This window comes from Peromyscus eremicus, chromosome 16_21, assembly GCF_949786415.1.
Source record: "Peromyscus eremicus chromosome 16_21, PerEre_H2_v1, whole genome shotgun sequence".
Taxonomy (NCBI): domain Eukaryota; kingdom Metazoa; phylum Chordata; class Mammalia; order Rodentia; family Cricetidae; genus Peromyscus; species Peromyscus eremicus.
The window spans coordinates 12671970-12698769 of record NC_081432.1 but is presented as its reverse complement, the minus strand read 5'-3'; the positions used below and the strand labels follow the sequence as shown (position 1 = coordinate 12698769).

The following is a 26800-nucleotide window of genomic DNA, read 5'->3' as shown; positions in this document are numbered from 1 at the left end:
TCATTTTTATTTAAGCAGCAATTTTTCATTACTATAAATCATTTTAATTTTTGCATGTAACATATATTAAGCAACATTTTTGTGAATATTAAATTTAAAAAAAATTGGCTGTCTCACATGTTGCCTGTTGAGCCCAACAATTCAGCCACTAGAACTACAAACTTGTTAAGGCTAATGTTTTGCCTTCTCTATTTTTTTTGTGGTGAACGCGATTCACTTTTTGATACAGTATTGTCCATCATTAGTGGCTACTCTGTGGTCTTCACATTTCCATCAGGTGTGATATGGGCTTAAAGTTCATTCTTGAGGCTGGAGAGGTGGCTAAAGAGATCCAGAACACTGGCTGCTCTTGGAGAGGAAATCTGGGTTGGATTCTCATCACCCACATGGCAACTCCCAACTGCCTGTAACTCCAGTTTCAGGGAAACTGACACTCTCTCTTTCGTGTTTCAGTTTCTGCTCTATTCAATGATATTTTGTAGTGATTTAACTGAGATTCAGTTCTAAAGATATTAGCCAGGCAGTGGTGGCAAATGTCTTTAATCCCAGCACTCGGGAGGCAGAGGTAGGGACATCTCTATGAGTTTGAGGCCAGCCTGGTCTACAGAGCGAGTTCCAATACAGCCAAGGCTACACAAAGAAACCCTTTCTCAAAAAACTTTTTTAAGGCCGGGCGGTGGTGGCGCACGCCTTTAATCCCAGCACTCGGGAGGCAGAGCCAGGCGGATCTCTATGAGTTCGAGGCCAGCCTGGGCTACCAAGTGAGTTCCAGGAAAGGCGCAAAGCTACACAGAGAGACCCTGTCTCGAAAAACCAAAAAAAAAAAAAAAAACAAAAAACTTTTTTAACATGTTTATAGAACTGAAGAAATAGTTTAGTGATTAAAAGTACTTGTTACTGAAAGGAATGGAGTTTGTTTTCCAGCACCCACATCAGCTATCTCATCATCACCAATACCTATAGGATCCAACACCCTCCTCAGGCTTCTGTTGGGACCCACACCCACATGCACATATGTTCATATATAAAAACTAAAAGAAATCTCTAAAACGGTGTATTTCCATTAAAGTTTTTGAACTATGAATGTCATGCATCTATTTAATTTCATAAATATTAACAATATCACGTGGGCTTTTTTGAGGCAAAGTAAAATATAGCGCAGGATGACTTTGAACTCCTAATCTTCCTGCCTCCATCTCCCAAGTTTTGGGTTATAAGCAAATGCCACCACACTGTTTTATGTGGTACTGACGACTGAACCCAGGGCTTCCTACGTGCTAGGCAGGCACAGCTGAATTACACCTCTAGTCCTATCTCACTTTCTCTAATTAGTTTTTTTTTATGTTTAAATTAGAAAATATAGCCAGAACAGTGCTGTTTTATAACATGTTAAAATATTATGCAGCAAGCCAAAACATCTTTCTTCACCTGGTATCATTAATTTATTTTTGCTTCATATTTAAAAATATTATCTTTCTATTTCTATCTTGGAGGAGATGGGAATGGGAGGCAGACTGGAGGGAGGGTGGAGGGGGGCGAGAGGAGGGAGGACAGGGGAATCCATGCTGATATGTAAAATTAAATTAAATTATAAAATAAAAAACATAAAAAAAGAAATTGAAAAAAAACTGTCTTTTCTTACTTTCATTATTGTCAAGTGGCTTAAACTTAAATCACACTTTCTGTAGACCTTTGTGTTTTTCACTTGATAGCATCATTTTGAATAACCATTAAAATCACAAGATATACTTCTCTCCCGAAGATCTCTGGCTTCTACAGTCATCTATTTTCATAAAATTACTGGTACAAATAGAAATAACTTGAAAGTCAATGTTGATTTCAAATATTAACTTAGTCCCCAAATAGTTGCTTATGAACATGGGAGCTGGGGATACTCTTCTCTGTATTGTTGAAACAGTGAGAGTCCTAGGTAATTTGACAGCTGTATAATTAATCAAATAACAGGGTACCAAATCAAATCTTGTGTGAGCTATAAATAGAATGCATGTTGATGGGTAGCTGTAAACAAACAAAACTGTGTCTCTGGTGCCTCTGGTTTCTTCAATGTCATCATTTTAAAAGGTGGTTCAGATATCTGCTTCTAGGTAGGAGGTCTGGTACCCTGTTTCTTTCTCTTGTAGAAATGACAATGGTGCAGCCTGCATCTGAGGATAATGAGCAGGTGCTCTGGTGGGCATTATTACAGAAAAGCAATGATCTCTAGCCTTCCTTTGCCCTCAGGATAGTCTAGATGGATTTGCATGAGATGTAGCCATCTCGTCAGCCTCAAGAAAATATTTCAAACCATGCATATACTTTTAATCAAAAGACAGGACTGTAACAGTCTTCAGTTTTTCACCTCAGGAGCCAGAGATCATGTGTAAAATCTGGTTGATATTATTTGCTTTAGTTCATAACCAGATCACCTTTAAAATACACAGATGGACAAATAAATCTAAAGGTACTCTGAAGAAGTGTTGGGAGAGAATCCTTTATAATTTCATCCCCAAACTCTCAAGGGCTTCTTAGAAAATAGCCAACCACACATTTCATGATTTGTTTGCTTTGAAATATTAGGAATGATAATTGTCACAACTTAAAATATGGGTGAGCTAGATGGCTCAGAGGATAACACCCCTTTCCCACAACCTAGACAACCTGAGTTATAAAGCCCCAAAACCAAAAGTAGAAGAAGAGAAAATTTTCCTGAAAATTGTCCCCTAATTTCCATTAGCATGCAGTCACACACACACACACACACACACACACACACACACACACACACACACACACCACTAATAATGATAAGTAAAAATAAAAGTATTAAATGTAAATGTTCCCAATATGTTCTACGAAATATTGCTGTCTACTCATTCCTGGCCAATGTGGTAATGGTTGCCATGGTAGGGATAAACTCCTTCCTTCAGTGAAATAATCCACTCATGGGCATACATATATCCAACAGTTGATGTGACTACCCACCTATAGGTACAAAGGTTTTTAAAAAGTTCCTCATAGAACAAATTAAGCATTCAAGAATGAAATGAAAGCTTGCAAGATTAAAAAGTGCAATGATTCATTTTGGGTAGCATATTTTTAAGATATTAGCATAATCAATACCATTTCATCTGTATATTTATTGTGGATAATACTAAAAATCCAAGTGTAATGTTTGAAATATCTGAAGTGTCTGTGGGCCCTTTCTGGTAAAATAATGTGCCTATCCAGAAGAAATTGACTGTGGAACTTTACCCTTAAGAGAAATCCAACATCTATAGATAGTATCAGAGTTCAGGGGAAATAAAAATAAGTAAATTGTAGTAGTCTGCCTTTGTGAAGGAAAAAATGACATGTCAATGAGAAAATCTTTATGGCTCTTAATCATAGTTATCAAACTACACCAAAGGGAATTTCAACCCCAATCCCCACACTCTTGCTGGGACCACACATGAGACTCAGCTGCCCCTGATTATCAAGGAAGGCATATTACTTCATAATGCATTCCATTTTTTTGTTTTAGCAGTTATTCTGTTGAGGACATTTCTGTAAAGCTTGTCAAATATAGGAAAAGCAATTTAATAACTGCCGTGATCAAACACCTATGCAGTTTCTTCTTGGTTGTCTTTTGAACATTGGTTGCCTACAGTATCATTTTAAGTATAAAGTGTGTCATTCCCCCGCCACTCAGATTCATTACGCTCCATTCACTGTTCTTTACAGAGTTGTTTGGTCACAGCTCACTACCCACCAATCTGACGGAATGCTTGTTTGCTTGCCTTCAGTGGGGAACACATGCTCTTTAAGACTGCGGTGTCTTCAAACAAGTATTTGCATGTTTTCTTTCAGCTTCTCATTTATCCACATTTGTTCACCCCCGCTGAAAGCTGAGCATATGCCGCCTACAAACAACCTGGGCTAATTGACTCTGTTTCTTTCACATTCTCCAAATTAAATTTCCAGTTGCTCACTTTTTCATGATTAGAGTGTTGAGAGAACACAGCTATGTTGCCACTGCAGGGGAAATTACTGACACTTAGAATTAATGTAGTGAGTCTTAAGGCTCCTTAGATGTACAGAAATGTTAGCTCCTGTGTTGGATCTGAGCAGACAAGAGATGAATTGTCAAATATGCAAGATACATAAAGAAATACTCATTCAAAACAAATCATGGATATTTTCTCCCCAGAAGATTTTTTTAAGAACCCTGTCAATCAAGAAATATCTCCAATTAAAGAAGATTTCTCTAATTCCTGCATAAAATTATTTTATCTTTGTATGTTCTCTCAGAGTTATCTTCATACTTATGATTAAATACTTGATGACATGAGGAATTCTTTTCAATGAGGCATTGTTGGTAAGAAGCCTTGATATATGTGGACATTATCTTGTGTCCCTGTGCCACCCTGGTGATGACTGTAAATGTTCATTCAATGAATGAATCTGGATCTTGGCTTCTGAGATCCAACTGCCTCTTTTGTGCACAGTCTTTTATACAGTCCTGCCTAGACTACACATTGAGTTCAAGGCTAGACTGGGCAACTTAGGTAGGCCATGTTAAAAATAAAAGCTTAACAGTACTAGGATATAGCTAAATGGTAGAGTATGAGTATTTGCCCTATATGTGCAAGGCCGCAGAGTTGATCTATGCTAACTCATAAATAAATAGTGCCTGATGGAACAATTACACCCAGGGAAAAAAAACATAACTCCTAGCTACATCCTGGTCTAGTCTACCTAGGATTCTTTAATGGTTCATTACATTAATATAAAGCATCACAAAAATTAAAATAAAAACGTGATGAGTCTTACCCTCACACTGTTCTGTGTTCTCGTCCAAAGCTGGACTTGGTTAACACTCTGTCTGAAACATTTGGGAATGCTGAACCAGTGACACTTTTGTATTCTTGCAGTGACTGACTCTCCTATCCTATTCTGCCTGTGGTGTTCCTTCTCATCTCTCCAACACAGACAAGATACTTAGCCCACATGTACTCAGCCCAAAGAATACAACAATAGCTAGACTAAGGCAATCCTGTCAGGGGCTTGTAGGTGTTGCCATGGGAACTGGTGTCAAAGGTCATTTTCTTTCCAAGTCTTTGGTCTGTTTGGAACAGGACTGTTGAATTCCATGTAGACTTGTTTTCTATAAACAAATCTTTGGCTCTCCTGTGTCATTCCATCTTAGTGAGCATTACAGCTGAGTATACTGGGTCACTGTCTCCCCAAATGCAGAGGGTCTCTGACTTCTCATATGTAATGCGAACACTTTATAAGATTCAAAGTGACTAAAAAGTTTGTAAAAGGCAGGTGGCAAACGGATAAAATGTTAAATGCTATCACATCAGAAAATATGAAAAACTGTATTAACAGAAAATGAAAGGGGATTTGTATGTCAGAATCCTGCATTGAAAGGTCTGTCATTAATATCACTGTGTAATAATATTTTTTTTCTAGACAAGGTTTTTTTGGATACAGTTTTCATTATTCAAAATAATTTTCCAATTGATGGTATTTTTTTCATGTTAGTTATTTTGTGCTTATTTCTCTCCATTATGTGATTTCACCTTATCAAAAAAGTTCATAAGGTACTGAGACATTTGTCTCAAAATTCAGATGAAAAATGTAACTGACATTCACTTTATATGCACAGATTGGGAACAGAGCAAATAAGAGAGAGAGAGAAAGAGAGAGAGTGAGAGAGAAAGAAGAGAGAGAGGGAGAGGGAGAGAGAGAGAGAGAGAGAGAGAGAGAGAGAGAGAGAGAGAGAGAGAGAGAGAAGAGAGAGAGCATGAGTGAGCAAGCACACTCAGAGTTTCGTCTCACATTCCTCAGATGCTGCCCTTAAACCACTACCATGACGGATGGACCACTGTTTACTACTGATTTGTATGTATGTTCATTCAAGAGCCTGTATTTTTTCTCTAGTTGATCCCTGAAGCATTCCACTGTGCTTTTCCTAATTCTTGGTTTTTCTTCGTGTAGTCTTTTGATAGCAGCGCCTTCCCTTCCTTAACTGACCATATTCTTCTGTCTCGGTGAGCAAAACAAATTCTGTTTCCACACCAGAACAAGACATCAATCTAATTCACTCTTGGACTTTCTGCCTCCCTTTGGCCATGCAGGATCTGTGGTATCTAAGCAACCGCATCTCCAGGTCTCACGGCTGGCAGAAATGGCTCTGGAATATTGGATAAAAACCAGAGAATGTCCCAAAAAGGAGAACAGTAACTGAGTGACCAAGAACCACTTCATATGGGTTGTGTCTCAATATTAAACAGATATGGCTGATGTGCCAATGTGTCTGTGGGATCAGGCCTCATGTAGAGATTTGTGTATATGGGAAATGTACTGATCACCCTTTTATTATGTGGAGCGATAGATTTAGTCCTATGTGAAGCCAATTGGGAAGAATTCTGTTTAAAGATGCTTTCTTTCTACAAGTGTGATACCCTCTCTCTCAAAAAAAAAACCCCATGAATTCTTCCATCGTAATTTATACTTTATCTACCATAGGTCTCCCTATTTGCTTTACCATGCACCCCTGCACACACACACACACACACACACACACACACACACACACACACACACACACGTACAAAATGCTCTTATTTAGGTCATTGTTCTGTGATTCTGTCAGCAGATCATTATCTCCCCTATTTAGCTGGATTTTCCCAATGAAAACCACTCATGGATTTCTGAAGCAGTCACAAAAGGGTGATTGCCACCAAGTTCTGTTTTCTGTGTAAAACCTTTACCATGATTGTTGCACAATAGGCCCTGAACTATGGAGAAGGCCAACACTAATAAAAAGGTAGATACATGAAGCAATTTGGGGATCTAGACTGGTTACGGAATGTTTCTTGGAAGAAGCGGTTTGACTTGAGACCTGCTTCATGAGAAGAAAATTAAAGAAATAGTAACTGTAAAAAACAAAACAGTGGAAGTCTTTACATTTTAACTTAAAAAAGAAAAAGTAAAACGGAGATCTAAGAATACTGGGGGTCAGAAAGAGCATAAGAGATGTAGTCAGACACCAGCCAAGGACAGGAGGTCTTGTCCCCATGACTATAGGAAGTCCCAGGCACTGAGGAAGCATAGACTTCAGGGTCCTCCTCTGGTTCACAGTATTGAACCCACTTGCTGTTCAAGCTTCTAGCAGTTTTCACAACATTTCAAGTTAAAAATAAAGCCCCAGAACCAGATGGGAATAGAGTGTCAGCAAGTGTCCTTGACCCTGCTTTGCATTTAATTCCAGCAAGTGGGTGTTGATCACCCAACCTATCTCAGACATTTTACAAATAGATGATGCTGTCCATGTGAGTTTTCTTTCAAAGTTATTTTTAAATTAGCTTCCTTGTTCTCTGTGTCATTGTAAGAGTTCCAAGCCTTTCCTATTTAAAGCCCTACTTTCCTCCCACGTTAAATTGCCACATTAACTATTGTGTCTTCACCAGTTACCTAAATCCCAAAATATAGTGTGTCTATTCAGTTAAATCCTGGGGTTTGGGGATGACTTGGGTTAAATACCTTTCTGCTACACTGAATGTTTTGCTATCGAGAAAGATTTCTTGAGATAAACTTAACACTTTATTTCTGAAGGTGGAATTAATTCCCATATATTTAAAACTATGTATTTGGGAATATTTGAGCTTGAGCTGAAACCACTGTAATAAAACTCAGTGGAACCACACAGTAATACCTGCCCAGGCTAAGGTAGCTTCAAATACAATAGGAAGCCCTGTTTCCATATATTCTCAGGACACATACCTTGAATGTGCTCCATGCTTTCCAATACCTTTGTTGTTCTCTTTGTTAGGAATGCAGAGAAATGGGTCCAGGAGATGGCTGCAAGAGCACACACTGCTTTTACAGATGACCCCAGCTACAGTCCAGGAACCCTCATCAGTGGTGTCTTAACAACCACCTGTAATTCCATCTTTAGGGAATCCAGTGCCCTCTTCTGGCTTCTGCAGGCACCTGCACTTATGTGCACATACACATAGGCAGACATGCACATACACATAACTTAAATTAATAAAAATATCTTTAAAGAAAATAATGTGGAGAATTAACTAGACTTGAGGAAGAGCTGTAAGTAAGGAGGTAGAGGAAGCTGATCAGAATGAGCAAGGAGGTTGTAAGGTAGTTTGCATATATCCTCACTGATCATACACAGCTCCTGGGGTACTCCTCCAAAATGCAGGTTGCCCAGAGTCTCCCTCGGGGGGGGGGGGGTCATGATTGTTTCTCTCCTCCCAGAATGAAGTTTCTTTAACAATGGTTTTCGATGCTAATATGATCGTACTCACTCTTCCAAAAAGGCCAGCATAACGGGGAAGTCGCAACACCCTGCAGGGGAAATAATTACTACACCAGTGCAGTGCATGGAGGACAAACCTATCACGTCGAACTTCCAGGGAAAAATTGAAAAATCTAATGGATGCCTTCCGAGACCCTGGGGGAACATACCAAGAGCCACTCAGAGAAGACTTATGAAGCCAGCCTTGGTGCCCTGAAGGTGCCAGTGTTCAAGGCATCCACTCCTCAGAGAGATTTACAGCTGCAGCCTCTCTCACAAGGACAAAGCAGCAGTCTGGACTCACATCTAAGTCATATTTCTCCCGGATATAGAACCAAGTGTTTTGTTACCGCTAAAAAAGCCAGTCTAGGATACCGGGATTTACATAATGAGAAAATGCAGTCTGCGGAAGTTGCTCTCCCGTTTGTGATTCTGCTGGCGGGAGCTGATGGGGCAGCCCACCTACAGGCTGTATTTTGAGTTCTTCCCATGAGGCAGACATAATAACACCAAGCTTTGGTGTTTGCTCCCCTTGGGGTCTCAGGAAATGCCAGGTATATGAGCTTCGTAGAGACCTGATGATTCCAAGGTACTCGGTTCCAGTGTTGCTTCGTAGGTGTTCTGTTTGTCTGCACATTCTTGTTCTTACCATTTAAATCATGCAGAATCTTCGGTGGGACAAGTTCTGTTGGGAACAAGACATGCCTCTTTTTACCCCACTTCCATTAAAGAAATTTTTTAAAAAAAGATTTAAAAAAATCAGTTCATTTAAGTCTCCAAATGAGCATGTGCTTTAATTCCTCTTTTTAGTATTAGGGATGTACTATGTAGAATTACATGGGATTCCCATTTTTTTAAATTTCACACATATTTTATGCACAGGATATGATACTATTTATAAAGAAAATGAATAAATTATAAAATGTCAACATATTAGATTAACTACCACCAGAGAGTGATATTAACATCTCTCTCCTTAATACTAAATGTAAATTCAGTACATGAAATTGAAACTATTGTATTTGAAATAGAGGACAGGGCATGAGGATGTAGCTCATTGATAGAATGCTGACATACCTGTCCAAGGACCTGGCTAGAAAGCACTAAATAATCTTAAAGCAGTCATAAAAAGGAAAACTCATCTATAATTTACAATAATAGCACTAATTCATTTGTGCCTATTGGATATTTAGTGAAATGAGAGACATAGTGTAATAAACATTACTAAACTTTAAGTAGCATATATTAATAAGCTATTAATATATCATATATCTTCTATACTAGCCCACACTTACTAGATAACAAATAGAAGTTGACCAGTAATTGTGTTGACATATGATTAGTCAAATGTTTTTGATATTTAATTGGAAGCCCTATTTGTCTTTGCTAAAAGTACTGTGTAAGATGTAACTATGTAGGGCTGGAGAGATGGATTACCAGAGAGAAAGGATTACCAAGAATCCTTTCTGCTCTTGAAGATGACTGAGTTCCCAGCACCCAAACCAAGAGATGCACAACCATCTCTAACTCTAGTGCCAGGGTCTCTGATACCATCTTGTGGCCTTTACAGGAACTTGTACTCACTCCAATCTCTCTCTCTCTCTCTCTCTCTCTCTCTCTCTCTCTCTCTCTCTCTCTCTCACACACACACACACACACACACACACACACGCACACGCGCGCACACACACACACAGTCACACACACCCAGTTACATACACATAATTTAAAATAAAATATTACAAAAAAAGTCAATCAGCATTGTGCTTGTAATTAATAAAATGCTTTTGGTATTCTTATGAAAACCTTACTTGATAATAGCTGATATAAAAGGAATGTTTAGGACCCAAATTTCTAAATAATACTCTAAATCACTCCCTTTAAGATTCAGGGTTCATAGAGAAAGTTTCTACAGCAAACATAGTCATCTTCTTTTTTTATTGTTTTTTTGCCTTGTTTGTTTTCCATTTTTCTGTGTAACAGGTTTCCCTGTGTAACAGCTTTGGCTTTTTGTAGACCAGGCTGGCCTTGAAATCACAGAGATCCACCTGCCTCTGCCTCCCAAGTTCTGGGATGAAAGGTGTGTGCCATCATGACTGGCCAACATAGTCATCTTCTAAAACAAATCCAGTTATTTCTGAATAGATTAGTTTCTCTGAATAATATAAACTCATTTGAAGTATTTTAAACACATATTTGAAGACAACAAGAGTTCATTATCCAAAGCTGCTGAGGGTCATGGCTCTTTGGGTGCCAGTGTTTAGAAATTGTTCTATGAATGCTGCTGTAAAAGTAGTCTATATTTCATTTGACAAGAAAGTGTATTTTGTGGAGTATTCTTTATGGGTTCTATGTGTTCTTATGAAACTTGAAAAATCCGTAAAAGACTCACAGAGGTAGAAAAAAATTCTCTGGATCTCCAAGGATCACAAAGCATTTCACACCATGTGTTCAATTAAGGATACTGCTGTTATTATCACTACTAATATTAATATATCTCCCGTCAGTCTACATATAATCTGTCTCTATGTATATTTATCTATTTGTAATCTATATATTCATCATTTATACATTTATACTCATTTGTATATCTATCATCTATCATTCTTTTATCTATCATATATAGATAGATAGATAGATAGATAGATAGATAGATAGATAGATAGATAGATAGATATAGATATATATGTCTGTCTTTCTACCATATCCAACCCTATCAGAGGCAAGCTCATCTCTGTCTCTGTAAACCTCACTTTTGCTAACTGTATCAAAATTTTCTTTATTCAAGATGTACATGCTTGAGTATATATAATTCTTCCTGTTCTGAAATAATCTCACACTATGCATTAGCCTATGTATTTTCATCAAGCACTTTCCAGAAATGTTTATCAGTAAATGTAAATTAACTCATGGAGCACAAAATTTCTGACCTCGTATGGTTAGGTCCTCAGGGAATCAAAAGCATTATCTAGTTTACTTCAACTACTTGAACATGGTTAGAGTTCAGAAACACACTCAGAGTTTCATAGATTGATACAACTCATCTGTAGATCAATGAGTTATGAGATGATCCCTTTAAATTTTTATTTTAAAAACACAAAGAACAACTTTATACAATTGGACGTAAAACTAGTATATGATTTGTTTTGTGAAAAATAATTTCATTGTAGCTCACCTTAATAAGGCCAAATAAAATACTCATTTTAAATGAATATGCAACTCCCTCACCCAGAATTTTAACTTATATTTAAATATAATAATTGAATAATTTATTTTAAAATTTCTTATCTGTAGCTAGTTTTAAAATCAAGTAGCAGTGATGTATATATCAATGAAGATATTCACACCTCCAAGCCAACTGCTCAATGAAGTGTTGTGAGACCCTTGTCCTCCTTAGCTATTCTGGAGACTGGATTAACTCTGTCTCCAATTGATGGCAAAAACGTGTTCTTATAAAGGTTTCAGAGTTGTAAGTAGATTGTATGTGGAAAACTGTGGAAGGCTATGAGCAAAGCTCAGACTTGTGACCCTCAAGAATGCACTGAGTAAATCTGCAACTGAAGTCCTTCATTTTGAGACTATTTTGTGCTGTCTGGGTTATTCAGTGCTACAGATAGCAGAGGAAAGAGGCATTAATCATATTTTCAAGGAATACGCAGAGACTTCCAGGCATGCAGAATTCAAATGTATGACAAGTTATGATAAGAATAGATTAAATATTCTGTAAACAGTAAGAGGTAAGAAAAATGTCTTGTATATTATGGGTGGTCAGAATATGTATGGCAGAGCTAGGCAGGTATCAGTGAAAGGGTAAGGGATAAAATGGACTATACTAAATATATATTTATATATTATACTACAGCATACTATAATATACATATATATAAATCACAAAACACAAAGTAAAATGTAAGTCACCAAAGGCATGATATTTATAAGATATTAAGCAAGAATAAAGACTTGGATTTATATATACACTATTTGTATAAATTCATGAAATTATGGACAAAAGGACAAATAAAAATAGGCATATAAAGAAAAGGGTTGGTCAACCCTGTATGTTATTGATATATTCAAGTTTATACCACTGTGAGACCAAATATACAATTATAAAGAGTGGCAAAGTTCCAACAAACTGGAATTATAAAAGGTGGCAAAGATGTAGAACAGCTGGGATTATTCTGCATCTAAAATGATAAACCCATGTGATGTCTTTCGAAGAACAGCAGTAATGCCACCTATTAGACCATACATCCCTTCAGTTGCTTTATTCTTAGGTTTAACCCAAGCCCGTCCATGTATGTAAGCATCCAAGAGGGTCTGGTAGCATTGTTCATAATACCTTAGGATAAAAATCAAGCCAGCCCATCACCGGTGACTTTTCAAACATGGATAAATAGTTCTTGGCTTATTCATCTAATGAACTCTTCTATAAATATTAAAATGAGTTGCTGTGACTACGCATCTCACATGCATGTAAGACATAATGAAGCAGAAAGGGATGAGTTTCAACACGATATGCAGTCTTCATAAAAATTCACTTCATAGAAAATTCAAGACAGCTAATACTAGTTTGTGATGTTAGAAGATGGGCTATTTCTGTATGGAAAGATGGGAAGTGATTGATAAAGAACATAGGAAATGGGCTGCTGAGGTTCTGCCAATATTCTATTCATCTCAGTGGTGATCCCATCAATGAAATACAACTGTGATAATCCGTTGAATAGATAAGCAACAACTTGAGGAGATTTCTTGTGTCGTACTTCAATGAGGAGCATATTTCAGAAAAAAACAGATGATGTGTTATGCATTCTTCTTATACATATGCCTCTGAGCATGTTTTCAATGTAGGTCAAAGCGCAAGCGTTCACTCTGAGCTCTAAGTACTTCAAATTTGTCACAAGACTGGCAGGTTTTCCAGAATGTAACCTGCAACTTTTCCGTCTCAGATCATATGTTCATCATTCCCTGTGCTCACTACTGGATCTGTCTTTAATTAGTGCTGATTTATTTGATGAACAAAATACTGTCTAGGATTATTTCAATTGTGTGCCCATGATGTGCATGTGTGGGCACGCACATGCCACAGTGCAAATGTGGAAGTCAGAAGACAACTTTCTGTGGTCAGGCTGCAACTTCCACTTTTGTTTGGGTTCCGAGATTTGAACTCAGGACCTCAGGCTTGTGTGGCAATCACTTTACTCACTGGGCTGGCTTGCCTACTGTCTCATTTTTCTGCTGTTGTGATAAGATATCCTTCCAAAAGCAATTTAAGGGGGGAAAGGTTTATTTTGGTTTATGCATTCAGAGGGCTTACAGTCCATCATGGTGAGGGAAAGCATTCCATCAAGACAGCAAGATGAGACTATCACAGTATATCAGCAGCTCAGAAGCAGAGAGAGCAGGAGGTGGTGCCAGACTATGATGCTCCAAGACCTATGCCTAATGACTCACTTCCTTGAGTGAGACTACACTTCCCGAAGGTTCCATCACTATCTCAAATATTCCTTGGAGACCCTGTGTTCACATACATGAAACTATGCAGGGCATTTCATGGTGAAGCTACAATTCTGTCACAGGACTTTTTTTATTAACCATTTATTTTCCTTATTTTCACCTATGTTATCTTGTATCCTTTTGAGTCTCTTTCTTATATTCATTTTTAATCCACAAAAAAATTATTTTGCGTTGTTGGGAGTGTTGGTATAGGACATGATTTTTCATGAGTTGACAGCTAAAACATCATTATCGCTATTTATAAAAATTCTGTTTTCTTCCACATATTTAGTATTCATGTTTACCTCACACACATTGATAAGCTGATAAAACAATACAGTTAAAATTTTATGCAAATGACTCTAGATCATTGCTTTAAGACACTAAACGTACTTCTTTCACCAAATTACATATTGCACCTGATAATTCTAAGACTTTATTCTCTTCAAAACTAAAGTTTAAAGAATTATATCCATACACGCATACATACATACATACATACATATAGTTACATATGTACTCTGTGTCTGTAAGTGTGTGTATATGTGTGTGTGTACATGTGTATATATATATGTATCTGCTTGTGTATGTGTGCCTGAAATTCAGGCTTGGAATGGAGGGGAAGAAATGAGATTCTCAGTCAGACCCAAGGCTGTAAGGCACAAAACAAGGGAAGCCATCAGAGAAGCAATGAAACCACTGAAAATGGTTGTAGGAAATAGTTCTACTACCTGCAGATCCTCTTCACTATGTCTGTATAGTGGATGCCCTGGAACTGGAGTGCTGTCAATATAGCTTCCTGGAAGCTAACCCACTGCCTTTGATTTACAACCGTGCTTGGGGACTGTGTGGTTTGGACAGAATGAAATGAGCCCACATTCTTCTTCTTCTTCTTCTTTTTTATTTGCTGTAGATTTTATGGCCTAGTGTTAGGAAATAACGAAGGGGTTGACTCTCTGTCTAGGGATGATTTGGAGATCCATAGTGTCAGAGACACAGACTTCTGAGGAAATAAATTTTAAAGGCAGAGATTCAAAGGAACATTTTGGAAGTTGGAATTTGTAAGAAGTACTCATATGTGCAACTGAAAGGATATCCAAATGCAAATTTTGAACGTGAATTCAATCTTGGCACAGAGGTGATTACACACCTGAGAGACGTTTGGGTACACATCAGAGTAAATATGTCTAATATTGAGAGGGTCACAAAGTTTGAACATTGAGACAATAAAATGAAGAGATTTTTGTTGTTATTATTTCAGTGAATTTTGTTGTTTGTCTGGCTATAATATAAAATTCCAATGGCCCTGTAAGTATTGATATTATTTTCATGTGTTGTGGCCATGTGTCTTCTGCCCTGTGCACTTTCTACTACTATTCCAGGGAAGATAATTATCAGTGTTGTTTGGAAGACTAGTAAGAACCAGGTGTCTTTCATTAGTGAGTATATAAGCTTCATGACTAGACAAAAGGGCTCCATTTGTTAATATACCATAATAATAGCCTTCAACATAACCTCCTTGGCCTTGCCACTCACCCAAGTTAATTTACCTTTCAAAAATATGCCAAAGGCAGAGAGCATATAAAATTTTCTGATAGCTTTTAGCAAATATGTTATTTCTACAACTGGCAAAAGGCAGAAAAAAAAGCCAAATAAAAACAAAGAGGCTCTAAAGGGATCATGTAAGTCTATTTGTTTATATACAAATATGTGAAAGAACATATTGAATTTGATATTCATTTTTGTACTATTTAACACATGCATATAAGCAAGACTGTGACACAGAACATTTCCAAGGTCTTTTTGAAAAATACTGAATTTATAATACAACATAAAAGGAGAATAATAATGCCCAAGGCTTCCCTGTTGTGTACTCTAAATATCATTTTGTTGAAGGGATGTATAATATCTTTAAAATGCAAATCAACTAGTGTTTATGAATGTTAAAAAGATAAATACCTGTTCAAATGTAAAAAGCATAACATTAACAAAGTAATTCAGTTGTAAATACAAATGGTTAAATTTAATAATTTAAGAATGAAATTTAAAACATGCTGAATTTTCAAGCATTTATTTTGAGTGTTTTAAATATATAATGAATGACTATTAATATTTTAATGTAGCTTTACTAATCCTGTAAGATTATTACTTGTTTAAAATTGGGAATAAATATCTAAACACTGATAAAATGAGTTCAGGACTTCATAAGTTGAAAATTATAGAAGTAAAATTCATATTTATATTACTGTAAGATAGTATCTAAGTCTGTTTTTTTTTTTAATCCCAGGGAACTATGTGGGTATATAGACACATTTTACCTTCCCAGGGCTGCATCCAATCCTGTCCATTTTAGAGTTAGCATAATGTCTTGAGAATTGTTATAATTTCATTTAATTTAGAATACTCCATTACTTCACCAAGTGTATAGTACTGTTAGCCATATGCTATTCAAGTCCATGGAAAGCTAAGCTGAAGTCTATTTAGAATTTTAGCACTGTTTCTCTTACTGGAATCACTTAGGTTTGAAAACTTCAATAATCAGTCTTCTAGGATCAAATATAGGTCTTCAATTTTAGATCCAATATATTTATATAAACATAGGACATATTTTCCCAGTAATGAAATAGAAAATACTCAATGTATAATGACTTTCTGAAGTTATTTTAAAGATTGTCTGTCTATATATGAAAGACCTGGATTTAAGACTCAAATGGGCCGTGTACCTTTTGGACATAGATCTGATATAATAAGGCTAAATGTTATAATTCTATGGATCATGACTGTCATTTGTCTGATGCAAGTTAAAATTCCAAATATCTGAAATTTTAGCACCTGTTTTTCATACAAGGCAGTTGTTTGAACCATTAAAAAGAGAGCGGAGACTCTTTAAACTAACAGAAAAGTTTCTTAAACCATCCTGTCATACATGGTTGCTAAGAAAAAATTCTGGTTGATTATCTGTATATGATAACATTTGCACTTAAACTATTTGAAAGGCAAACTTCAATTGCATAACATTTGTCTTCTCATAAGGCCACAATAACCATACCTGAAAACTCTGTCTCAGATCAGCTCAGAAGAGCACGTGCATCTCAGCGATGCTAGTGCATAGAAGCAAGTACTCCAAGTGGAGGCACCTTGACCTTCATAACCATCCAACGACACACTGATTTTTAGGGTGTATTTTTCTTATGATCATCTTTACAGTGTGAACCTCCTCATGCACATAGTTCAGGGTAGATGTGTGTCCCCATAGCTAAAGTGGAAAAGGAGCTCAATGATTCAAACCACAGTGAAATGACGGGGTGTCCTGCAAATGTGTGTGAGGCAGGGCTTCCCCAAGACACCAAAGACTGTCACACAGCAACTGTGCTTCAGAAGGAAAGTACAAGAATCCCTCAGTGTTCAGGTGGCTTGTCTCTGTCTCCTGGAGTTCAGCACATTTGTGAAATTATATTAAAATTCAGTAGGCATGAGACTGTTGTTTATAAATACGAATTGGGTATTTTCTGTGTACCAATACAATTCCCCATAAAGAAGTAGGTATGGGGATTTTGAACCACACTTTCAGAATTTCTAGACATATTTGGGCTATGAACGGCTCTATAACTGTAACATGTACCAGCTACATACCCTAGACAGGCAGGTCACACGCTAAGAGAAACAGGGAGATGAGGATGGACAGCAGTTCCCACCTCCCTAGGGTGATTTACTTCCAAACAGCTGAGCTGGTTGGCACTTGATGCACTTGGAGGAATTCTCCCTGCAGTCACAAAGAGACTTTTCTGGAAGTAGTTACTGCAAGGTCTTCTTGAGAGTAATGGTCCAATATAAGCAGCCTGGAAAATTCATTAAGATAACAGTGGACCAGAAAAAGGAATTGAACATGCTCCTTGGTCTAGTTCTACATATGGCCACATGACACTTGCATGCAATAAGAATTATGTTCTCAAGAACTCAGTTGATATGCTAAAGGGGAACTACAGTGTTCCTGAGCAAGTCAGCATACCATGTATTAATCTTTATTTGACTTTTTTATATAGGTTGACATCCCAGATTCAAAGTCTTTAAAACATCTCAGATTAATTAGGAAAAAAAAATAGTTGGAACAAGAAAACATTTTTTTCCTGGAAATTCCAAAACTAAGATATTTTGGTGCTCAGTGATATGTCTCCTGTTTACTTCATCTGTCATATTACACATGTCACCATACATATGGCCTCATCCTTATTCATTTTACACTGTATTTTAGAGCTTACCTTGTTCTTTAAAACTAAGTTCCTTAATTGAATATTCAGCTAATTTGTTTCCAACTCTCCAGTGATTCTTTGCAAGTTTTAGTGTGTAAAGACATCACTGTTGTTCATATGCAAACACTAACATTTCTACTAACTTATTTTTATTTATGCTATTAATAAGATTTTTGTGAAGTGCAGTGTGACAATTCAATACATTATGTAATGTGTAAAAACCAAATTAGAATAGTAATCATTTACATATGGAACTTTAATAAGCTATTTTTGATTCACACAAAATAATTGTATATATCTGTGAAGTACAGTATAATTCAGTAATTAATCATTAATCAATAAGTTATCTTAAAATGGGCTTTATGTATTTGTGTATATTTGTGTATTTGTTTATTTGACCGTGCACTCAGACATGATCTCACTCTGCAGCGAGGCTGGCTTGATAATTTCCATCCTCCTGTGTCAGCATCAAAAGTACAAGCGTCATGGGCACAGCATGTCATACCTAGCTCATAGTTGTTTATTTGTTCTTTTTTTGCAATACTAGGAGTTGTACCAATGATCTTCTCCATGCTATACAGGAACTCTACCAATAACTTTTCAAAGAAGTTTTTGACTTTTAATTATATTGACTATTTTTTGTATCTATTTAGAATCTCCTTGTATTGGTTTCTACTTTTATTTCACTTAGAGGGCCATCTTTGTGGAATGGATTATGTAGCACATTAATGGGTTAGTTTATCATTGAATATCTGGTTAATTTTGCAAAACATTTGATGTGCAGTGGGCTACAATAGTACCTCCCAACTGAGCTGGAACCAGGTCCTCTGTCCTCTGCCCTCTGCTCTCTCAGCTAAGAATTCTTGTTGCATTGAATGCATCCTTCTGAAATTTTCATAGTTATCTTCGCACTCTGCCTTAGCCTGGTCCTAGCTACTATAGAGATTTTAGTGTAGACATAAGCTCAAAACAGAAAGCATGCAATTTGTACTGTGCTTTCTAATGAATACACACAAATTTAAAACTGAAATGATTTTGTAAAAAGTTTATTAATATTTTTAACAAAATCATCCTCAGTTAAATATAACCTTCAGTATTCTATAATATTTAAAATTCTCAGATTTAAAGGTAATGATTTGTCTGAGACGTAATCTCTATTATCATTGAGGACTTTTTTTTAACCTATTGTATTAGCTAGGGTTCTCTAAAAGAACATATATGTGGTATGTTAGAGTGTCTTATGGAATGTGGTCCACCTGGTCTAACAATGGTTATCTACTGATGGAAAGACCAAGAATCCTGCAGTTGTTCAGTCCACAAGGCTTGTTGTTTCAGCTAGTCTTCTGTGCACATAGTTGTCCCAAAAAAGTAGGCTCTAACACCGGTGAAGGAATGGACTCTCATTGAGAGTAAGGGCAAGCAGGCAAAGAGAGCAAGCTTCCTTCTTCAATGCCCTTCACAAAGCTTGCCACAAGAAAGTGTGGCCCAGATTTAGGGTGGTTCTTCTGGCTTCAAGTGATCTTGAATTAAAGTGGGTCTTTGTATCTCAAATGATTCAATTAATTAAAAATCCCTCACAGGTGTACCCAGCAACTTGGGTTTTTAGTTAACTCCAGATGTACTCAAGCTGACAACAAATAACAGCTATCACATTTGTAAACCTAAAGTTTGCTGCCAAACTCATGAATGATAGCAGATGAGAAAAGTTCTATAAATATGTACTTCAAGCTTATAGAGGACAAGCGAAAATATCAGTCCTCATGCTAACAAGAGATTTAAAATCAGCAATTATCCAGATCTTCTATAAAAAGATGGAAGCTTTTTACCCAGAGGGATTCTCTTTTCTTATTCTTATTACTATATTTATTTCTTTATAATGTAAAATAGTATATGTATGATACTGATCTAGTCCAAAAATAATAGATAATATATATGTATACATATACATATATATATTCCATTTTCTCCTTCTAGACAAAGTCTCCTGAAGTGTTCATACTCTTTAATTCTTCTAAAGTCAAGTCAAGTAATTCTAAATCATATCCATACCTCTTTCATGTTCTCACTTTTTTATTGTATGAGACTTATTAACAAACAATGATGTAAGATAAGGAATCTAATTTACACTTCTCCATCCCCACTGATTTTCTTCGCTGTGTTATTTTCAGTTTTCCTATTGTTTATGTAACTTTAAATAATGTAATTAAATCTCCATTGCTCATTTCAACAAATCTCCATACTAATGAATGTGGATTTTAAATTACCTGATGAATTTCCAAAACCAAAACTTATTCTGGGTTGGTAGCTTGGGGGAGCTACAGAAACAAGAAGAGTAGAGGGGTCACAGGGAAGTTTCTCTACTTGATACTCCAAGAAAATAGCTCAGATTCTAGTTTCTTACAAATAGTGAATAGGAAAATGGATTTTGTTTCTCCAATAGTCAGAGACTTCTCAAATTCCTTGGAATATCTGACTTTGGGACACAGGAATGAATTGTAGAGAATCATCAGCTTTTAGGAGCCTCCCTAGGTCTACTAGAATGATGCTTATGGAAAGCAGTGGAAGAAGTAATTAGTGACATAGCAACAAAGTAGTTAAAGGATGAGTTAACTCTGAGGCAAGGTCTCTTCGGGTGTGACCAAAAGATACTGTTCAAGGCTTAACTAACCAAGATAGAACCTTGGACATTTTTCGTTTTAGGGAAAAATACATTGTTATATATGCTATGAACTGACTATTGAAAAGATACTATGTGAGAGAGAGGGATAAGAAAAGAGAGGAGACCGAAAATAAAGTACAGGGAGAGGAACAATGGAGGAAGGGAGGAGGGGAGGAAAGTGAGGAATTCTAGAAGGTTTTCTATATGTATGATGGAGAGAAAAAGAGTAATCATCTGGATTTAATGAGACATTTTTTACTCTCAGGTAATATAGCCATGGTTCCAAATCCACATTAAAAGAAGATATACAATGTTACTAAATTGGTCCTATCAATGTCTCATTATTTATAGGAAAATATAGTGAAACCACTTAGAAAGCTTATCAACAATTATGCAGCCCCTGAGATTTATGTGAGGTACTAACAATCGGCCAATTATTATATTTCATCCCTATGATTTTAATAAAAAAGAATTGCCTATGGCTATATAACATGATTGCTCATGTTAAACATAAGCAAACACCATACAATGTCCCCTGAGAATTTAAACTACTGGGTTTGCCTAACAGTACATAGCATGGTTCAGTGTTCTTCATTTCAGAATAAATCACATAAAAGCATGTTGTAGTACTTTCTCAGACACTGAGGAACAATTGATTTCCCTTTAGACTTACCATTTAATGTGTTTTGTTTGGGAGTTGTATACCCTTAATGTTTCCTAAACTATGTTCTAAGAGCATTATTTCAAGGAGACATTAGTGGATGATTGCTTAATGTATGTAAAAAAAAAAAAAAGAACATTTTCTTTGTGTCACTATGCAAAGCAGCATAATGAATTCCCTGAGACCTCCAGGAAATATTATCTTTTCAACACTTTATCTACTGTAGGGTTTCCCAAGCTGGTCTGTTGAGTAAGATTTCCATGGTTTTCCTCGGCATGCATGTCACCATTTTCTCATTTAACTGGGCCATGTCCGCTTGTGCATCTTCTACTGTAATGGCAGAGCTGAAAGGCGGCACACCAGACCTCTGACTACAAGAGCCTAAACTTATTGCTTGGTCCCTTTCAAAAAATAAGTGTTCCAATCCTCTTTTAAAGATTTACTTATTTTAATATTTATGTGTAATATGATGTTTGCCTACATGTATGTAGGCTACACCATGCTATGCAGTGCCCGTGAAGTTCAGAAGAGAGTGTTGGAAGCCTTGCAACTGGAATTATAGAGAGTTGTGAGCCACCACGTGGCTTTTGGAAACATAAGCAGGGTCCTCTAAAAGAAAACCGATGTGCCTCGCTCTGATTGATCTACCTACTCACCTTTCCCACACCAGTATGGCAAGCTTAAAAGCTCAGTGGATCCCACTGAACATGAAACTGAGAAACATTGACTTAAAGGAATCCATTATCATCCTAAACAGAACCTTTTTAGGCCACTATCAATTAAATAAACACAATTGTAATGTGTACTTTATTTTAATTACATGGAACTTGAATGATGTGGCTTTGGTTCCTTTCTAATTAAAATATATTTTGAGTGTTTTTTTTTTCCCTCAACTTCACTGTAATTATCAGGATAAAATAAATTATTTAAGAATGGAAGAATATAGTCTCAAATATTTTCTAAAGCAGGGAGAACTCACATAAGGAGCTGTTTCATGTCTTTGCATTTCACTTAAGTCTTCTAAGCACTTTAAGGCTGTAATAATTTTTCTCCCCTAACTTCCTCCTGGGGGAATCCTTCAGATAATGTTTTGTGCACAAAGCTACTACGTGTTTTCATTTTGAATTTGAGAGACGCTACTTCCCTCTTCAGACTTAGAATTAACTACTAGGGAAAAGTGTCAAATTATAAGCCCAGGCATTTGAGCTTCCCTGCCTGCTTAGTGCATATCTAGCTGTCCAAACTCAAAGAAACATCCTGGTGTCAGCTTTCCCTGAAGTATGAGTGTGCAGCACAGCTAAACACTCTGATTTTCTTCCAGGAAGAACTGAACCCCATTTTGGTGACCCCACCTATCCAAGCCATTGATCAGGACCGAAACATCCAACCTCCATCCGATCGACCTGGCATCCTCTTCTCCATCCTTGTCGGTTTGTATTTGCCAACATTTTATCCTGTTAGAAATCTGTGAATGAATCCCCTCAAATCATATCAAGCTTTTTCATAACAAGGCTTTTCTTATCGAAAGTTACATATATAAAACTAGATATAAATCTGAGTCTTCCTTCTTCCTGGTTCAGTAAAATGTTATAGAACCATCAATAGTGCCTTTATAAGACAAACAAGATACAGATCAACTTTAAAGCATTCTGCAGTGATTTTTTTTTCAAAATCAAAGAAAGATGGGCTTTGTTGAAGCTCATGGAAGAAGGGAAGGACTACCAGCCCAAGAACATGATATGGATACCCAGGGCCCATTTCTGCTCTGAAAACAATGTTTGTGCTATTCCATCTCTAGACATGTTATCATTTGCACAAAATGCAAAAATGAAGAGATTTGACAAAACTGTCCTTAAATTACATTGATAAAGCATAGATGTTTCTGGTTTGCATGACTGATGGGCTCTGGAAAGACAGATGCATGGGAGAGACCAGTATCTCTGAACTGGGAATTGTTGATCTTAGAACGACCCCAGTAGAATCCAACATTATCTTCCAGTCCCAGTCTCTGACTTTACCTCCAGCCTGTGGGCTCACATGCACACACCACCATATTAGGCAAATTCTAGACAATTTCACACTGTCATAATTAAAAGTAGTATTTCTAAAATTTGGCCTGATAGTTCAATTTCAAGGATTTATTCTTTAGAACAATGAATAAAACACAGGCCAAATGCAGAGCTATAGCTATCAAATTATTTTTTTTTTAATTCTTATGAATATAAGTCATTTTAAGCCTATAGTCTTGTTATAAATAACAGGAAACATGAAATGTTTGATCCACCAGTTGAAGGAAATTATGAAATATGTCCATCTGTACTGTAAATAGAGAGGTAAATACTCCAGACTAAAGAGAGTACATGTGGGTACAAAACTATCAAAAGCAGAATTAAAGTAGGAGGAAGAAGTAAACATTTCTAAAAGAGCTGCCCAGCTCTGGCTACAGCTATTTTAACAGGAGAGTGGTGTCTGCAGGTGGAAACCAGTAGAACTATTGCTATTTGCAATCAAAGTCCCTCTGTAACTAAGTCAGCTCTCTGGTACCTTGAGGCATTAGTGCCCATGCTGTGCTAGCCAAGACTTTCTGCAAAGGAGATAGAAAAAATGTTGATGGATTGACAGAAACAATGCCCAGGAATATCATCCAAACATCTGCAAAATCAATAACAAAAGATAAGCCCTTCTTTAAAAAGTTGAGTTTGATATATCCTTAAATGGGTTAATGTTTTTATGGGTGTAAACTCAGACTGTTTAACTGGTGGTCTTCCCATGTTTAACAACAGGGAGATGAATTTTAGTCTTACTTTGAAACGGGCTACAGGGAAAACATTCAAAACTAGATTTCTAGTAAGTACAAAGTTAAGATTTTCTGCTGAACTGAACTTTTCCATGAAATATGTGTGTATTTGGATATTTTTATTTGGTTTTATTTTGTATTCATTATTTCAATAATATGAAGTTATAATTCTAATTAAGCCCTCATGTTAAACTCAAGGCTGAGTTGAAACTTTAGATGAAAGATTCAGTCTCTTATGGATGGAATTAGGAAAGACAGTCCAGTAAGGACTTTTGGAGACTTAGCCCTCTCTGTGGTTGGATGACTATCCCCAAAAGGCCACAATGCAAAGACTTAATGCCTAGTCCAATGGTGCTGCAGGTGCTGTGTGCCTATGCAAAGTGGCCCAGTGGAATCCTAGGTCAACAGGGATGTGCACAGGAAGGAGACCGAGGAACCCTGGTTTGTCTTCTCTCTCTATCACTCACTCTGATTTGCAATTTCCATCTGCCATTTATACTAAGGGCCTGAGGCAATGGGCCCTGTGATCTTGGACTTGAAATTCTGTAACTGTGGAGTAATAAACTGCATTTTTTAAATAAATAGTCTTTCTCAGTTTTTTTTTTATCATAGCAACACAAAGCTGACTAATATAACCCTCCAAAAACATTAAAGAGGTAAAGGAGAGGAAAGAAAAAAAGAAAGAAACCAACAAAAAGCAGCAAAATGAATGGAAAAGGAAGCCCAAATCAACTTTATCAGAACTGAAAATTAACAAAGTTTCCCCATTTCTCATTGACTGCACAAGCAAAGCAGCTAGACCTTGATAATAGCAATGAGCTTTGTGTTGTTTTCACTCTAAGCCCCACATCCCCCTGTGGCAGCCTGACTCTTCAATGTAGCTCATCGGCCATTAAAATGGACAGAATAAAACAGGAGATCTCTCAGTGCCTTACTTACCAAAACTGTTAGTTTCTGACCTTTCTGAGGGTTCCCAGAAGCACCATCAGAAAAGGACCTCTCATGTCACCAAGGGCAGAATGGCTTCTCCCATGGGCATTTGTCAAAACACTTAAGGCAAATACTTTGCCTTTGTGGCTGCCAAATGTAATGGGGAATATTTAAGGAAATTTGTAAATAGGTAAAAAGTTTGAAAGGTAGAGAAAAGGATCCATTGGGATGTAAAAACTTCATCATGTCTGTTGGAATCTAGAACAACAGAAAGACTTATACTGTGTGTACACACAGAAAAATTTTGGGAAGGCTTTAAACTCTGCCCTTCCTTGCTGACCTGCAAACCTCCAAAACCAGTAACTGAGACAAGGGCTCTGCAGACAGAGAGTTGGACAACTAAGGATGCCACTCAGACAGAGAGTTCTTCTGGAAGAGCTAGAAAGTATGTTGGCTACGGTGTGTAAAACAAGACAAAGCAGAGCACAGCCCCATGCAGTCATTCAACTATCCAAATGACAGAGCACAGCCTTTACATAAAGCAGATATCACTATATACAGATATAGCCACACAAGCTTTACATAAAGCAGATATCACTACATACATATATAGCTACACGAGCTTTACATAAAGCAGATATCACTACATACAGATATAGCCACACAAGCTTTACATAAAGCAGATATCACTACATACAGATATAGCCACACAGCCTGTACGACAAGCAGGACAGCAACAGACCCTGACAAGAGCAATAGTATTACTTCTTCAGTTGTCACTTAATAAAATTTAAAATGCCCAGATCTGAAGGAATCAAATTATTAAACTAGAGAGAATCAGTAAGTATGGATGTTATAGATAGAAAATTAAGTCAAATATTGTTTTCCTCAGGAAGACTAAACATTAGCCCACTGGACAAACACTTTCAGTCTCGTAATCAGTGTGTAAAAAGTTAAATGGAGCCACATACAGAGAGATAAAGGAAGGCAGAGGATGACGCCTGAACAAATATATAATAGCGACAGAGAAAGAGATGACTTAAAAGGAACAGGAATAAAATTGAAAAGTATCCCTGAAATTAAAGTTTCAATAATGGTTCTGAAGAGCACCTTCCAATGAAAAGAAAAAAAAATGTAGCAGGTTGTGAAGAGAGAACAGCTGATGTTCTAAAATCCAAATCAAACCACAGTCTATAGACCTCTCTACTTTCAAGTTGCTGAAAACATAAAATGTTCTTCTCAAATTCACCTGGAGAGCTTGCTCTCCAATGTAGACCATTCTGAACTGACAATACGGTTGATTAAGTGGGAAATCATTGAAATTATACAAACTGTATTCTCTGACTATAGACAGACTTCATAGTACCCCAGACAAAATCTCAAAAACAAAACACCACCAAATTACCATAAACTTGATGTGTCAGATGTATTGAACCATCTCTATTTCGATTTATTTTGATCATATAGGTTTTAACATCATATTAATAGCAACAGCTTACTTTGTCACCTCAAAGACAGTTTATAGAAGTTATCTAAAACCATTGCTTGTTGCAGACCTGGCCAGAGAGTGGGTGTTCTGTCTTCTAGAATCAATGAGACTCCCTTCAACACAGGACATTACACGGTCACTAATCTTTGTACATAGATACATTGAATGGGAATGTTGAATTGGTGTGTGGAGGTCATGTAAAATGGCTGTCAGTCA

General features: G+C 36.8%; 1 protein-coding gene across 9 annotated transcripts in view; it reads left to right on the top strand.

Annotated features, from left to right (window-relative positions):
- Pcdh15 (protocadherin related 15) overlaps positions 1-26800 on the top strand; it is a 623956-nt gene that overhangs the window by 270010 nt on the left and 327146 nt on the right. For all 9 annotated transcript variants that reach the window (XM_059244015.1, XM_059244010.1, XM_059244012.1 and 6 more), the window contains one exon: positions 22690-22798. In XM_059244015.1, the coding sequence (XP_059099998.1) occupies positions 22690-22798 (109 nt within the window). The remainder of the gene's footprint in view (positions 1-22689; positions 22799-26800) is intronic.